This window comes from Hemiscyllium ocellatum, chromosome 31 (genome assembly GCF_020745735.1).
Source record: "Hemiscyllium ocellatum isolate sHemOce1 chromosome 31, sHemOce1.pat.X.cur, whole genome shotgun sequence".
NCBI classification, from domain to species: domain Eukaryota; kingdom Metazoa; phylum Chordata; class Chondrichthyes; order Orectolobiformes; family Hemiscylliidae; genus Hemiscyllium; species Hemiscyllium ocellatum.
In genome coordinates, this window is record NC_083431.1 from 3,119,023 (window position 1) to 3,133,863 (window position 14,841).

The following is a 14,841-nucleotide window of genomic DNA, read 5'->3' on the forward strand; positions in this document are numbered from 1 at the left end:
AGGGCACTGTTGGTATGATTAGCAAGTTTGCAGATGACATGAAGATTGGAGGAATTGCAGAAAGCATAAGGGACTGTCAGAGAATACAGGAGAACATAGATAGACTGGAGAGTTGGGCAGAGAAGTGGCAGATGGAGTACAATCCATGCAAATGTGAGGTGATGCATTTTGGGAAGTCTAATTCTACAGCGAATTATACAGTAAACGGAAGAGTCTTGGGAAAAGTTGATGAGCAGAGAGATCTGGGAGTTCAGGTCCATTGTATACTGAAGGTTGCTGCACAGGTGGATAGAGTGGTCAAGAAGGCATATGGTATGCTTACCTTCATTGGACAGGGTATGGAGTATAAGAGCTGGCAGATCATGTTAAAATTGTGCAAGACTTTGGTTCAGCCACATTTAGAATACTGTGTACAGTTCTGGTCGCCACATTAGCAAAAGGATGTGGGTGCTTTGGAGAGGGAGCAGAGAAGGTTTACGAGGATGTTGCCTGGTATGGAAGGTGCTAGCTATGAAGAGAGGTTGAGTAGCTTAGGTTTGTTTTCACTAGAAAAAAGGAGATTGAGGGGGGGCCTGATTGAGGTTTACAAAATCATGAAGGGTATAGACAGGGTAAATAGAGATAAGCTTTTCCCAGGGTGAAGGATTCATTACTGAGAGTTATGCTTTCAAGGTGAGAGGTGAAAACTTTAAGGGGGATACACGCGGCAAGTACTTCACACAGAGGGTGTTGGGTGTCTGGAACGCGTTGCTAGCAGAGGTGGTAGAAGCAGGCACGGTAGATTCATTTAAGATACGTCTGGACAGATGCATGAGTAGGTGGGGAGCAGAGGGATACAGATGCTTAGGAATTGGGCGACAGGTTTAGACGGTGGATTTGGATCGGCTCAGGCTTGGAGGGCCGAAGGGCTGTAATTTTCTTTGTTCTTTGTTTTTGTTTTAACTCTTTCTCACAGCAACTTAAAGGTATAATGGCTGCTGGTAGTTTGACAGAATTTTTTTTTAATTTAAATGGAATAGCTGCTCTGTCACTCTGTGTAGATACAATAACCCAGATGGTTCAACTATACAGTCATCCCATTACACTTAACTGACTGTATCAGACCGTGCTTGTGTGGCAGTATGAGAGTGTGCTGTTAGTATACCTGTTGCTGTTCACTGTCTGTTTGTCTGGCAGTACCTGTGGACATTTCATGTGTCAATTGTCTCTAAGTGACTGCATCTGAGAGCAGTTACATGACACATGCAATGTCATGTGTGCTACCAGTGTGCATGTGAGACTGTGTGATTGTATGCAGAGTCTTGCAGTGTCGGGGTGGTATCTCTATCTTAGAGTTAGGAAGCCTGGGTTCAAGCCCCACCTCTTCCATTATATTTGACCATGTACAGATATTTGCCTGTGTGTGTGTGTTATTGTGTGTCTGTGTATGTATTTGTGTGTCTCTCTGCATGTCTGTATGAGTGCAGGTGTGAGAGTGTTTCAGTTTGACAGAAATGGAAAATCCTTCTTTGGCGCTGCAGGAGCTGAGGGAGGGGAGGGTGGGGTGGGGGAACAGGTCACTGCAAGAAAAATACAATTGGGGAGGACTGAAATGTCTTATAGAACATCTCCAGAGTAGGTGGGACTTGAACCCAGACCTCCTGATCCAGAGGCAGGAACACTGGAGCAGAAGACCCCTGTAGGAGCACTGGGAGGATGGATAAAGAGGGAGGGTTAAGAGCAGTAGAACATTTTCACTGTGATCCGGATCTCCCTGTGATCTTGTCCATTGTGGTATCGCCAGAATTTTGAAATGCACCAGTTTTCATGTTTCGGGTTTGAACATTTGAATGAAGTTATGACACAGTGACCTGATACGGTGACCTTTTATGGTGACCTGATGCAGTGACCTGATGCAGTGACACGTGGTTAATTCTTTAGTTAAAGATACAAACGCATTCATATCAAAATGTGGGCAATAATGATCTAAAAACATCATAAACTGCAATGTGCACAATATAAAACACACAGCTAATCACTTCTGCTGCTAGACCCACAATGTTACTATTGCATATACATATGGAAACAGATTACTCAAGTCTCCTGTAGTTAGCCAAGGAACTCAGACAATGTGTAAAATGTGCGATTTCTCTCTATACTGCAATGGTTAAAGCCTCTGCTTTCAGACACATTCAAAGCTGCTCTTCATTTTAGTTTCAATTTCCTTGTAATGTGTTAATATGTGGGTAGTTACAAAGTGAAGATGGCTATTTAATCCATCCATTCCATTGCTGCCATAAACAATCGGTTTTTCTATTTTACTGCTTTTATTTGTGATGTAAAGCTAGAGATACAATTTGCCTGGTAGATTCCTACTGTCTGTATTAAAAACCAACAAGGACAGAAATAAATTCTTAATGTGACATGATAAGGTAGATGTGGAAAGGTTGTTTTCCCTTGTTAGAGTCTAGGTCCAGAGGAAAACATCTCAGAGTAAGGAGACTGTCCAGTTAGGACAGAGATGAGGAGGGCCATTGGGGCTGCGTCCTTAAATTATTCAATGCTGTGGTAAAGAGGTCTTTAATCTATAAGGTAATCAAGGATTATAGAGAAAAGGCAGGAAAGTGGGTTAAGGATTATCAAGTTAGCCATGATCTCATTGAATGGTGAAGCAGACTTGATGGGCTGAATGGTTCACTTCTAATTTGATGTAAGACCATAAGGGGTTACCTCCCCTTGGTATGTTTCTTCTTCCTGGGGATGAATTTCTGCTGTGCCTCCCAATTACGCCCAGAAATTCCTGCCATTGCTGTTCCATCATCTTCCCTTCCAATTACCTCTGGCCAGCTCCTCCCTCACGTCTCTGAGGTTACCTTTAATCAATTGTAATACCCTTGCATCTGATTTCAGTTTCTCTCTCTCAAACTGCAGGGTGAATTCTATCATGTTATGGTCACTGTCCCCGAGTAAAAAATGAGGTCTGCAGATGCTGGAGATCACAGCTGCAAATGTGTTGCTGGTCAAAGCACAGCAGGTTAGGCAGCATCTCAGGAATAGAGAATTCGACGTTTCGAGCATAAGCCCTTCATCAGGAATAAGAGAGAGAGAGCCAAGCAGGCTGAGATAAAAGGTAGGGAGGAGGGACTAGGGGGAGGGGCGATGGAGGTGGGATAGGTGGAAGGAGGTCAAGGTGAGGGTGATAGGCCGGAGTGGGGTGGGGGCGGAGAGGTCAGGAAGAGGATTGCAGGTTAGGAGGGCGGTGCTGAGTTGAGGGAACCGACTGAGACAAGGTGGGGGGAGGGGAAATGAGGAAGCTGGAGAAATCTGAATTCATACCTTGTGGTTGGAGGGTTCCCAGGCGGAAGATGAGGCGCTCCTCCTCCAGCCGTCGTGTAGTTGTGTTCTGCCGGTGGAGGAGTCCAAGGACCTGCATGTCCTCGGTGGAGTGGGAGGGGGAGTTAAAGTGTTGAGCCACGGGGTGATTGGGTTGGTTGGTTCGGGCGGCCCAGAGGTGTTCTCTGAAGCGTTCCGCAAGTAAGCGGCCTGTCTCACCAATATAGAGGAGGCCACATCGGGTGCAGCGGATGCAATAGATGATGTGTGTGGAGGTACAGGTGAACTTGTGGCGGATATGGAAGGATCCCTTGGGGCCTTGGAGGGAAGTGAGTGTGGAGGTGTGGGCGCAAGTTTTACATTTCCTGCGGTTGCAGGGGAAGGTGCCGGGGGTGGAGGTTGGGTTGGTGGGGGGTGTGGATCTGACAAGGGAGTCACGAAGGGAGTGGTCCTTGCGGAACGCTGATAGGGGAGGGGAGGGAAATATATCCTTGGTGGTGGGGTCCGTTTGGAGGTGGCGGAAATGGCGGCGGATAATACGTTGTATGCGCAGGTTGGTGGGGTGGTAGGTGAGAACCAGTGGGGTTCTGTCTTGGTGGCGGTTGGAGGAGCGGGGCTCAAGGGCGGAGGAGCGGGAAGTGGAGGAGATGCGGTGGAGGGCATCGTCGATCACGTCTGGGGGGAATCTGCGGTCCTTGAAGAAGGAGGCCATCTGGGTTGTGCGGTGTTGGAATTGGTCCTCCTGGGAGCAGATGCGGCGGAGACGAAGGAATTGGGAATATGGGATGGCGTTTTTACAGGGGGCAGGGTGGGAGGAGGTGTAGTCCAGGTAGCTGTGGGAGTCAGTCGGTTTATAATAGATGTCTGTGTTGAGTCGGTCGCCCGAGATAGAAATGGAAAGGTCTAGGAAGGGGAGGGAGGAGTCTGAGACAGTCCAGGTGAATTTCAGGTCGGGATGGAAGGTGTTAGTAAAGTTGATGAACTGTTCAACCTCCTCGTGGGAGCACGAGGCAGCGCCGATACAGTCATCGATGTAGCGGAGGAAAAGGTGGGGGGTGGTGCCAGTGTAGTTGCGGAAGATGGACTGTTCCACATATCCTACGAAGAGGCAGGCATAGCTGGGGCCCATGCGGGTGCCCATGGCAACTCCTTTAGTTTGGAGGAAGTGGGAGGATTATGCTGCCTAACCTGCTGTGCTTTGACCAGCAACACATTTGCAGCTATGGTCACTGTCCCCTCAGGGTTCCTTCACCCTAATCCAGTCTGCCTCATTACACATCACCAAACCCAGATTTGCCTGTTCCTTAGTGGGCTCAACCGCAATCAGCTCCAAAAAAATCTTGTAGACATTCCACGAGTTCCTTTTCTTGAGATCCGCGCCCGTCCTGATTTTCCCAGTCCATCTACATATTGAAGTCCCCCATGTTTATTGTAATAGTGCCTTTCTTACCTGCCTTTTCTCTGACCTGATTTATTTTCTTTTCCACATCCTGTCTCCTACTAGCAAGCCTGTACATAACTCTCGCCTAGGTCTTTTTACATTTGTGGTTCCTCAATTCTGCCCACACAGATTCTGACTCTATATCACTTCTTGCTATCAAATTAATTTCATTCCTTACTAACAAGGCAACCCCGTCCCCTCTGACCAACTGCCTGTCCTTTTGATAGAAAGCATATTTTTGAATGTTTAGTTCCTCGCCTGATCCCCTTGCAGCCACATCTCTGTGATATCCAAAATGTTGTACCTCCCAGTTTCAATCTGCATTACAGGCTCATTTACCTTGTTTGGATGCTGCATATGTTTAAGTACAACACCCTCAGTCCTGCGTTGACTGCCCCCTTTTCTCATAATTATTTGATGGAGGACGGGAAAAATGAGGGCAGGAGTAGGAGGATAGAGCAGATAAGTGCAAGGCTGAGGTCTGGTGTATGGGAGAAGGATTCACATTTTTGGATCATTGGAATCTCTTCTGGGGTGGAGGTGACCTGTACAAGAAGGAAGGATTGCACCTGAATTAGAAGGGGACTAATATACTGGCAGGGAGATTTGCTAGAGCTGCTTGGGAGGATTTAAACTAGTAAGGTGGGAGGGTAGGACCCAGGGAGATAGTGAGGAAAGAGGTCAATCTGAGACTGGTACAGTTGAGAACAGAAGTGAGTCAAACAGTCAGGGCAGGCAGGGACAAAGCAGAGAACAACGTAGGACTGATTAATTAAACTGCATTTATTTCAATGCAAGGGGCCTAACAGGGAAGACAGATTAACTCAGGGCATGGTTAGGAACATGGGATTGGGATATCATAACAATTACAGAAACATGGCTCAGGGATGAACAGGACTGGTGGCTTAGTGTTCCAGGATACAAATGCTACAGGAAGGACAGAAAGGAAGGCAAGAGAGGATGGGGAGTGGCATTTTTGATAAGGGATAGCATTACAGCTGTGCTGAGGGATGATATTCCCGGAAATACATCCAGGGAAGTTATTTGGATGGAACTGAGAAATAAGAAAGGGATTATCACTTTATTGGGATTGTATTATAGACCCCCTAATAGTCAGAGGGAAATTGAGAAACAGATTTGTTAGGAGATTTCAGTTATCTATACAAATAATAGGTGGTTATGGTAGGGCATTTTAACTGTCCAAACATAGACTGTAACTTTCATAGTGTTAAGGGTTTAGATGGAGAAGAATTTGTTAAATGTGTACAAGAAAATTTTCTGATTCAATATGTGGATGCATTTATTAGAGAAGATGTAAAACTTGACCTACTCTTGGGAAATAAGGCAGGGCAGGTGACTGAGGTGTCAGTGGGGGAACACTTTGGGGCCAGCGACCATAATTTTAAAATTGTGATGGAAAAGGACAGACCAGATCTAAAAGTTGAAGTTCTAAATCGAAGGAAGGCCAATTTTGACGGTTTTAGACAAGAACTTTCAAAAGCTGATTGAGGCAGATGTTCTCAGGTAAAGGTACGGCTATAAAATGGGAAGCCTTCAGAAATGAGATAACGCGAGCCCAGAGAAAGTATATTCCTGTCAGGGTGAAAGGGAAGGCTGGTAGGTGTAGGGAATGCTGGATGACTAAAGAAATTGAGGGCTTGGTTCAGAAAAAGAAGGAAGCATATGTCAGGTACAGACAGGATAGATCGAGTGAATCCTCAGAAGAGTATTAAGGAAGTAGGAGTATACTTAAGAGGGAAATCAGGAGGGCAAAAAGGGGACATGAGATAGCTTTATCAAATAGAGTTAAGGAGAAGCCAGAGGGTTTTTACAAATTCATTAAGGACAGAAGGGTAACTAGGGAGAGAATAGAGGCCCTCAAAGATCAGCAAGGCAGCCTTCGTGTGGAGCCACAGGAGATGGGGACGATACTAAATGAGTATTTTGCATCAGTGTTTACTGTGAAAAAGGACATGGAATATATATAGTGTGGGGAAATAGATGGTGACATCTTGCAAAATGTCCAGATTACAGAGGAGGAAGTGTTGGATGTCTTGAAATGAATAAAGTTGGATAAATCCCCAGGACCTGATCAGGTATACCCGAGAACTCTGTAGGAAGCTAGAGAAGTGATTGCTGGGCCTCTTGCTGAGATATTTGTATCATCGATAGTCACAGGTGAGGTGCTGGAAGATTGGAGGTTGGCAAACGTGGTGTCACTGTTTAAGAAGGGTGGTCAGGACAAGCCAGGTAACTATAGACCAGTGAGCCTGACATTGGTGTTGGGCAAGTTGTTGGAGGGAATCCGGAGGGACAGGATGTACATGTATTTGGAAAGGCAAGGACTGATTAGAGATAGTCAACATGGCTTTATGCGTGGGAAATCATGTCTCACAAACTTGATTGAGTTTTTTGAAGTAACAAAGAGGATTGATGAGGGCAGAGTGGTAGACATGACTATGGACTTCAGTGAGGCTTTTGAGACCCATTGGACACTGGTTTAATATTAGATCTCATGGAATACAGGGAGAACTAGCCATTTGGATACAGAACTGGCTCAAAAGTGAAAGACAGAGGGTGATGATGGAGGGTTGCTTTTCAAACTGGAGGCCTGTGACCAGTGGGGTGCCACAAGGATCGGTGCTGGGTCCACTACTTTTTGTCATTTATAAAAATGATTTGGATGTGAACGTAGAAGGTATAGTTAGTAAATTTGCAGATGATACCAAAATTAGAGGTGTAGTGGACAGCGAAGATTACCTCAGACCGGCCAATGGACTGAGGAGTGACAGATGCAATTTAGTTTAGTGTTGCATTTTGGGAAAGCAAATCTTAGCAGGACTGATACACTCAATGGTAAGGTCCTAGGGAGTGTTGCTGGACAAAGAGACCTTGGAGTGCAGGTTCATAGCTCCTTCAAAGTGGAGTCACAGGTAGATAGGATAGCGGAGAAGGCGTTTGGTATGCTTTCCTTTATTAGGCAGAACATTGAGTACAGGAGTTGGGAGGTCATGTTGCAGCTATACAGGACATTGGTTAGGCCACTTTTGGAATATTGCGTGGAATTCTTGCATCCTTCCTATTGGAAGGATGTCGTGAAACTTGAAAGGGTTCAGAAAAGATTTACTATCTGGTCAGCATGGATGAGTTGGCCCGAAGGGTCTGTTTCCATGCTGTACATCTCTATGACTCTATTCACGTATCCACGTTGCCTGAAGTTAAGCTCCTGATTCTTCCCATATTCTCTGTCCTATTTCTTGTTCTGGAGACTTTAATAACCTCTGCTGAGCCCCTCTCTATTCTAACTTTCCCTATAAATGTCCATGCAACTGAACACCCCCCACCCCCATGTCTATAAATGCATTAATGCACCTTATGGTGTAAAGCCCAGCATAGGCTTGGTCCCCCTCCATCAGCTCCATCGCTATCTTAAAGGGCTACTTCTTCCTTTCCTTTTCCAAGGCAGTGTGGAGTTCTATTTCTGCCCAGCTGGCTATCAGGATTAACAACAGAAAACATGAGAAAATGCACAAGTGACTCAGGATCTGAAACACAGGCAAAGTTCTCTATTGAAAACAAAAGATGTTGGCGATCACAGCAAGTCAGGCAGCATCCACGCAGAGAGAGCTTCCTCTGCAGTAATTCATTCTGACAAAGTCCTCAGCTGGAAGCTTTCATGAGAGATTGAGTTTGATTGCAATGTTAATCTCTCTGCTCTTTTTGACCTGTTCTGAATTTCCAATATTGCTTGTTTCTCACATGTAATGCTTCCTTTTTCTGTTGTTGAGATGTGGGCTCTGGGGACAGGATTGGAGACAGACAGTTTGTAGCATGTGTGGGTATCACAGTAAGGTGAAGGAGGAAACAGCAAGTGAATCTTCACAAATGTGCGAGAGATAATTTGTTGAAGAAAATGCCCCTAGGAGCTTTCTCCAATAGAAGGATGTTCTGTTTCCCTCCAAAGATGAGGGATAGTTTGCCTAAAACAACACTGGCTGTGTTTAATTCTTGAGGAAAGTGGGGGGGGGGGGGGTGGGTGGAAGGGATGCAGATGGCTGGATGTTGTGATGGGAATGAATTCATGTAGAGTTCAGAAGCAATAAGTGCCACCTATGCCTGGGAGGAGTCTGAAGGTAAAATGGGCAACTTTTAGCTGTATCTGCTTTTAAGTTGGAGAAGAGTCAAAGAATCAAACCAGATTCTGGTACTAAGCAAAACTCAGGACATAACAAGTGAGAATAAATGCCTCTGTTAATCTGAATAAATACACCGAGGGGTATTTCAATGGGTTATTTTCTGAGTGTACATATCTATAAAAGCTGCAGTCGCATCAGCCTTTGATACAGATTCCACTCTGCTCCCACTGCACAGAGCAAGAGTGAACTTTATAGATGGCTTCCAGTGACTCATTGGTTATTGGAATTTCAAGCTGATAGGTCAGTGAGCATTAAAGGCAAGCAGTTATTGACTGCAGAACCAAAGTGCAGGTAATAAACTGCCTTGGTATGCACAGAACATTTAGATGAATGTTTATTGTTAGAGCAGAATAATTGAATACACAACACTCAGGAGCAGTAGACTACATCTTCCAACATCAGTCAGTGTGTTGCTTGGCCATAAAAGAAAATCTATTCCAGTGTTTTATCAATTCCCAGAAATCTCAGATGATGATTATTAGTTAAAAGACCAAGGGCCTGTTTCTGAGATCCTGGGGTGGCTTAGATAAATAACCCTGACAGAACTGGGCCAAGGGAATGGGTTTGCTCTCTCACTCAAGCCAATGTAGAATCTCCCAAACTTTTTACCTGTCCAGGCTTGGGATCACTCCCTCCATAGGTCCCAGTGAGAAACCAACAGCACATTCTCAACTTTTACTCAGGTCAATTGAAACATTTCTTCTTTTAGTCTTTACCTTCAGCAGTGAACGGGGTTTACAGTAGATTGTGTAGAACAAGAGTTGAACTGGAAAAGCACAGCAGGTCAGGCAGCATCTGACGAGCAGGAGAATCAACGTTTCAGGCAAGAGCCCTTCATCAAGACCAAAGGGCTTGTGCCCAAAACGTCGATTCTCCTGCTCCTCAGAAGCTACCTGACCTGCTGTGCTTTTCCAGGACCATGCTGTTTGACTGATCTCCAGCAGCTGCAGTCCTCGCTTTCTCCCATTGTGTAGAACAGACATGGTTAGGCTAATAAATCCAGGTCTAATGTCAGGGTCGTCCTGAAGTATTTTCAGTAATTCCATGTCACCTCACCACCCCCCCCCCCCCCCCCCACCCAATTTTTTTGTTTGTAGTATTTTTCTGAATATTGGCCTCCCATGTGGAAGCTGTGGATATGTTGATCGGTCACAGATGTTTCTGGTGATCTTGCAGTTTCCTATAGCTAAACAAAGCCAATGTATGTAAACTTTAGTTTAAAATATTTTAATTACAGCCATTGTTTAGAGATTCCCTCACTGACTCCATCATTGAGGATAAACTCAACTAATTTAGCAAAACAATGAACTGGAGATCTGAAATGAACAAAATCAGAAATTGCTGGAGAAATCCAAAAGGTCAGGCAGTATCAGAGGGAAGAGGTGAGGACTTGCAGATGCTGGAGATCAGAGTCAAAAGCTGTGGTGCTGGAAAAGCACAGCAGATCAGACAGCATCCAAGGAGCAGGAGAGTCAACATTGCAAGCAAGGACATGCAAGTCCTGGGCCTCCTCCATCGCCAAAATTCTAGCCACCCGATGTCTGGAGGTAGAACACCTCATCTTCTGCCTTGGGACCCTCCAACCACACAGCATCAATGCTGATTTCACCAGTTTCCTCATCTCCACCCCCTCCCCACCTCATCCCAGATCCAACTCGGCACCGCCCTCTTGACTTGCTCTACCAGTCCATCTTCCTTCCCATCTATCCACTCCACCCTCCTCTCCGACCTATCACTATCACCCCTACCTGTGTTCCCAGCTCCCTTCACCACCCCCCCCAACTCCACCTGCCTTGGGCCTCGCCCAAGCTCCTGATGAAGGGCTTTTGCTCAAAACATTGACTCACTTGCTCCTCAGATGCTCCCAGACTTGTGCTATTCCAGCACCACACTCTCGACTCTGACGGTATGAGAAGGGTCCCTGGATCTGAAATAGTAACTCTGTTTTCTCTTTTCGCAAATACTGCCAAACCTGCTGAATTTATCGACTAATTTAACCCACTTTCCACACGGAATTTTCTGCAGGCTGTGAATGTACATTCCCAAGAGCAGGAGAATCTAGTCAGACCCATGGGTGGCAAGATCAGAGTTTTTTTTGGGGGAGGGGGGAGGAATACAGAATCTGCTATCAGTCTCAGTGAAGAACAGCTACAGGGGCTTTGGCTGTTCCCAAAAATCTAACACAGTAAGCCCAATTGTGAATGTAGCTCATGTTTGTTTGTGTGAGGGTGGGATGGGGGTGGGTTGAAATGGAGCTGTGGCAGCTGAAATATGGAAAATTGTTAAATGAGACCCTCATAAGACCAGACCGAGAGGGCGGAGAATCTGTGGAATTCCCTGCCCAGTGAAGCAGGTGACGTAATTTGTCGAATGTTTTTAAGACAAAGACAGATTTTTTGAACAGTAAAGAAATTAAGGATAATGGTGAACAGGCAGGTGAGCGGAGCTGAGTCCATGAGAAAGATCAGTCACGAGCGTGCTAAATGGCGGAGCAGGCTCAAGGGACAAGATGGCCTACTCCTGCTCCTAGTTCTTACCTTCTTATGTTCAGAGTGTGGGGTTGGACGGAGGGAGAGAAATCTCCCAATTCAAAACCTCCCATTATCAAATACAACCCTGAGGTACAGGTGAAGACAGAAATAACACCGGTTTCCTCTCTTTTTCAAAGTTCTTTTTATACATGTTGAGCTATCGTTCAGGTGACATTACACTCAACAACTTCACGATAAAGAGCAAGAAACTTGAAGTAATTTTACAGAATCTCAACAAATTCTCACAGACTGACAAAAAAAAACAAACAATCAGCACAAAGGATCGGGAAATTAAAATAATTTGACTTCTCTCCTCGCCCAGTTCTACTTAAAAAATAAATATTTAAATTCAAATGTGTAAGGTCAAGCACTAGAAACCGGGTCACACTGGGGGGGCAGTGGGGACACACTAAAGACTCGGCCCAGTCCAGTTGCTGATAAACACAGAAACACAGAGAACAGCAAACAGGGAAACCCGCAGGCTCACTCCCACCACGTCACTGGGAAATTAACACCAATCCTTAGGGAAAGTCCAGGCTGAGACACCCTGATTGTCTAAATGGAGATACTCGAGATCAATGTTGAGTGGACGCTAGCCTCAGACAGTAATGTCCCATTTTGAGCTCAGGGGGCTGAGCAGCCATGGGGAGGCACTGTCCTCCTCAAGCTGCCACCTCTGTGGGACCCCAGCTCCTTGATCTCAAACACAGTGAATTTATTGAAGGATCAGGATGAAAGGGGCGACACTGAAGGGTTATTTTGATTGGTGTCAGTGATTGCAGTGAGAAACCACAGGTTAATGGGGTTAGGAGTGACAGGAGCTGAACCAGAGGCTCCCCATCTGACATTCCCTGATGCTCTTGGCGTTCCGCAGGCTCGGGCTCCCCGAGGACGATGCTACGGAGTCGGAAGCAGCACGGAGCTGGCCGCCTTCTCAAGGTCCGTTCCCATAGGCATAGTCGGCCTTGTTGTGCATCACCAGCTTGTTATCCACAAAGTAGAAACTGTCTGACTGAGTCTGGTACGGTCGTGTGACCATTTCCTGAACTGGGTGGGTGGTCGGGAGGAAGAGAGAGAAAGGAAAGAAGATCAATGAGCTTGGACTTATTTTGCACCTTAGGCCCTCCTCCCAGAACACAGCAGGCCAGGGGTCCCATCGAGCCCCACCCAGCCCTGGGTCTGTCCTCTCACCCTTCACACAGCCTCTAACAGTTGAACTTTCTGGCAGTGCCCTTCTCAAGCAGCTGTGCCAGACCACAACTGGCAACGTCAAATCAGCTCGAGGGGTTCACTTCACAGTCATTACCTCTGGCACTGAAGGGTAAACAACGTCACAAAAACACACATGGAGGTTTTCCCCAAGAAAGAATTGCAGATTGGGATACTGGAAGGCTTAAAGGATTCATTGACACTTGGGAAATTTTTCATTTTTAAGAATGTTGTAAATTGCTGTAGAAGCATTTGTCAATACTATCAAACCATGAGCAGATCTTTCAGAGCAGGTTGTTGGATATGGATTGGTTTGAAATTAAGATACAGACAAGGAAAGAACTATGCAGTTGACTGGATGTGATTGAACCTCCTGTCACTGTCAATTAAGTACAGTTCATATTCAGTCACTGCTATAATAGAAAGGCAGCAGCTAATGTGCGTAGAGGAAGATCCCACAAATGATGACCAGATATTTTAGTGAGGTTTACTGATGAAGGGTTTGAACTATATGGAGAGGCTGAATAGGCTGGAGCTGCTTTTCCTGGACTTTTGGAGGCTCAAGGGTGATCTTACAGAGGTTTATAAAATTATGAGAGGCATAGATAGAGTGATTAGCCTGGCCAGGCAATGGCCTCGTGGTATTATCACTAGACTGATAATGCAGAGATCCAGGTAATATTCTGGAGGCCTGGGTTCAAATCCCACTGTAGGAGATAGTGGCATTGGAATCGGATTTTTAAACATTGTCATCATTAGACTCTTAATTTGCAATGAAACTCTTGACAACTGTTAGGAAAAAAACCCCATCTGGTTCACTGATGCCCTGTAGGGGAAGAAACTGGCATTCTCACCCAGTCTGGCCAACATGTGACTCCAGACCCACAGCAATGGGGTTGACTTTTACCTGCAATAATTGCTAGCCTAGCCAGCTTGTGAATAAAATAAAAAACCCACAACACCGAGAGAGAGAACCGAGAGGGTTGACCTGGCACAGTGGCACCCACTGCTAATGAGACCTTCAATGGACTTTGTTCAGCGCTGCACTGTTTACCTTCCCAAGGGCTACATTTACAACTTCCAAATCAGTGAAGGGAAAAGGCCCTGATGTAATGGCAATATCTGAGAGAATCTCTTTCCTCTGTTTTTTTGGGGGTGGGATGAATTGCTCCCAGAATGAGGGGTACATGCTGTGCCAGTTCACACAGAGGGGAGTGGAAACCTGGATCTGAAATATTAAAGAAGCTGATGGCTCAATTCAAAACTTCAAACTGAGAGGGAGAGATTTCGGTTGGAGCAGGGTTCAAAGGGTTATCAAACCAAGGAGGGTAAATAGAGTCACAGTATAAATCCAGCAAGGGGCTGAATGGTCAATTCTCCAGCAGAACTCTGTGAGCAGAATGGAGGAGGTTAATAAGTGGACAGGCCAATGGGCTTGTGTAGATTAGACCAGTGTGTGAACTTACTGCTGCAGCAGCACAGGGGACCCTGCCACCCCGCAGTAACCTACAGCGAAGACTTTAACATCAGTCTGTTGAGCTGCCCCACGTCTTGCCATACTCACTAAGCTCCTCAGAGAGCTGCGGGAACTCGTAGATGTGCTCACACGTGTTCTTGCTGCTGGGGATGCAGAAACCAAACTCAAAGTCAAAGCTCTTCAACAGCTGGTCCCGGAAATAGTGTCTCTCGATCATTCGGAAGCTGTTAATGGGTTTATCGCCCACTGTGAACTCCACCCTACAGAGAGAAGGCAGCCATGATTGTTATCTATACCATGGTTAGACCCATCTGTCACACAACACCAATGCTGGCTCAGTGGTCAGTACACACTGGCCTCAAGGCTGTTTCTAATCGAATCCCATCACATTGACTAGAGCCCCATAATCCAGGCTCACTTCACAGCAGTATTGACAGGGTCAGTGCTGAGGGAGTGCCGCACTGTCAGAGGGTCAGTGCTGAGGGAGTGCCGCACTGTCAGAGGGTCAGTGCTGAGGGAGCGTCGCACTGTCAAACAATAGGGGAGGTGATGGGTTCATGGTATATTGGTGAGACTATTAATCCAGAGACCCAGGTAATGTTCTGGGTTCAAATCCTGCCACAGCTGATGGTGGAATTTGACTTCAACAAAATATCTGTAATTATGCATCTACTG

At 45.9% G+C, this 14,841-nt stretch overlaps 1 protein-coding gene across 2 annotated transcripts in view; it reads right to left on the reverse strand.

Moving 5' to 3' along the window:
- Positions 1–11,636: 11,636 nt before the first annotated feature.
- Positions 11,637–14,841, reverse strand: part of unc119a (unc-119 homolog a (C. elegans)) — a 39,298-nt gene continuing 36,093 nt past the window's right edge. For both annotated transcript variants that reach the window (XM_060848279.1, XM_060848278.1), the window contains 2 exons: positions 14,254–14,426; positions 11,637–12,527 (listed from right to left, as the gene is read on the reverse strand). In XM_060848279.1, the coding sequence (XP_060704262.1) occupies positions 12,415–12,527; positions 14,254–14,426 (286 nt within the window). In that variant the 3' untranslated portion in view covers positions 11,637–12,414. The remainder of the gene's footprint in view (positions 12,528–14,253; positions 14,427–14,841) is intronic.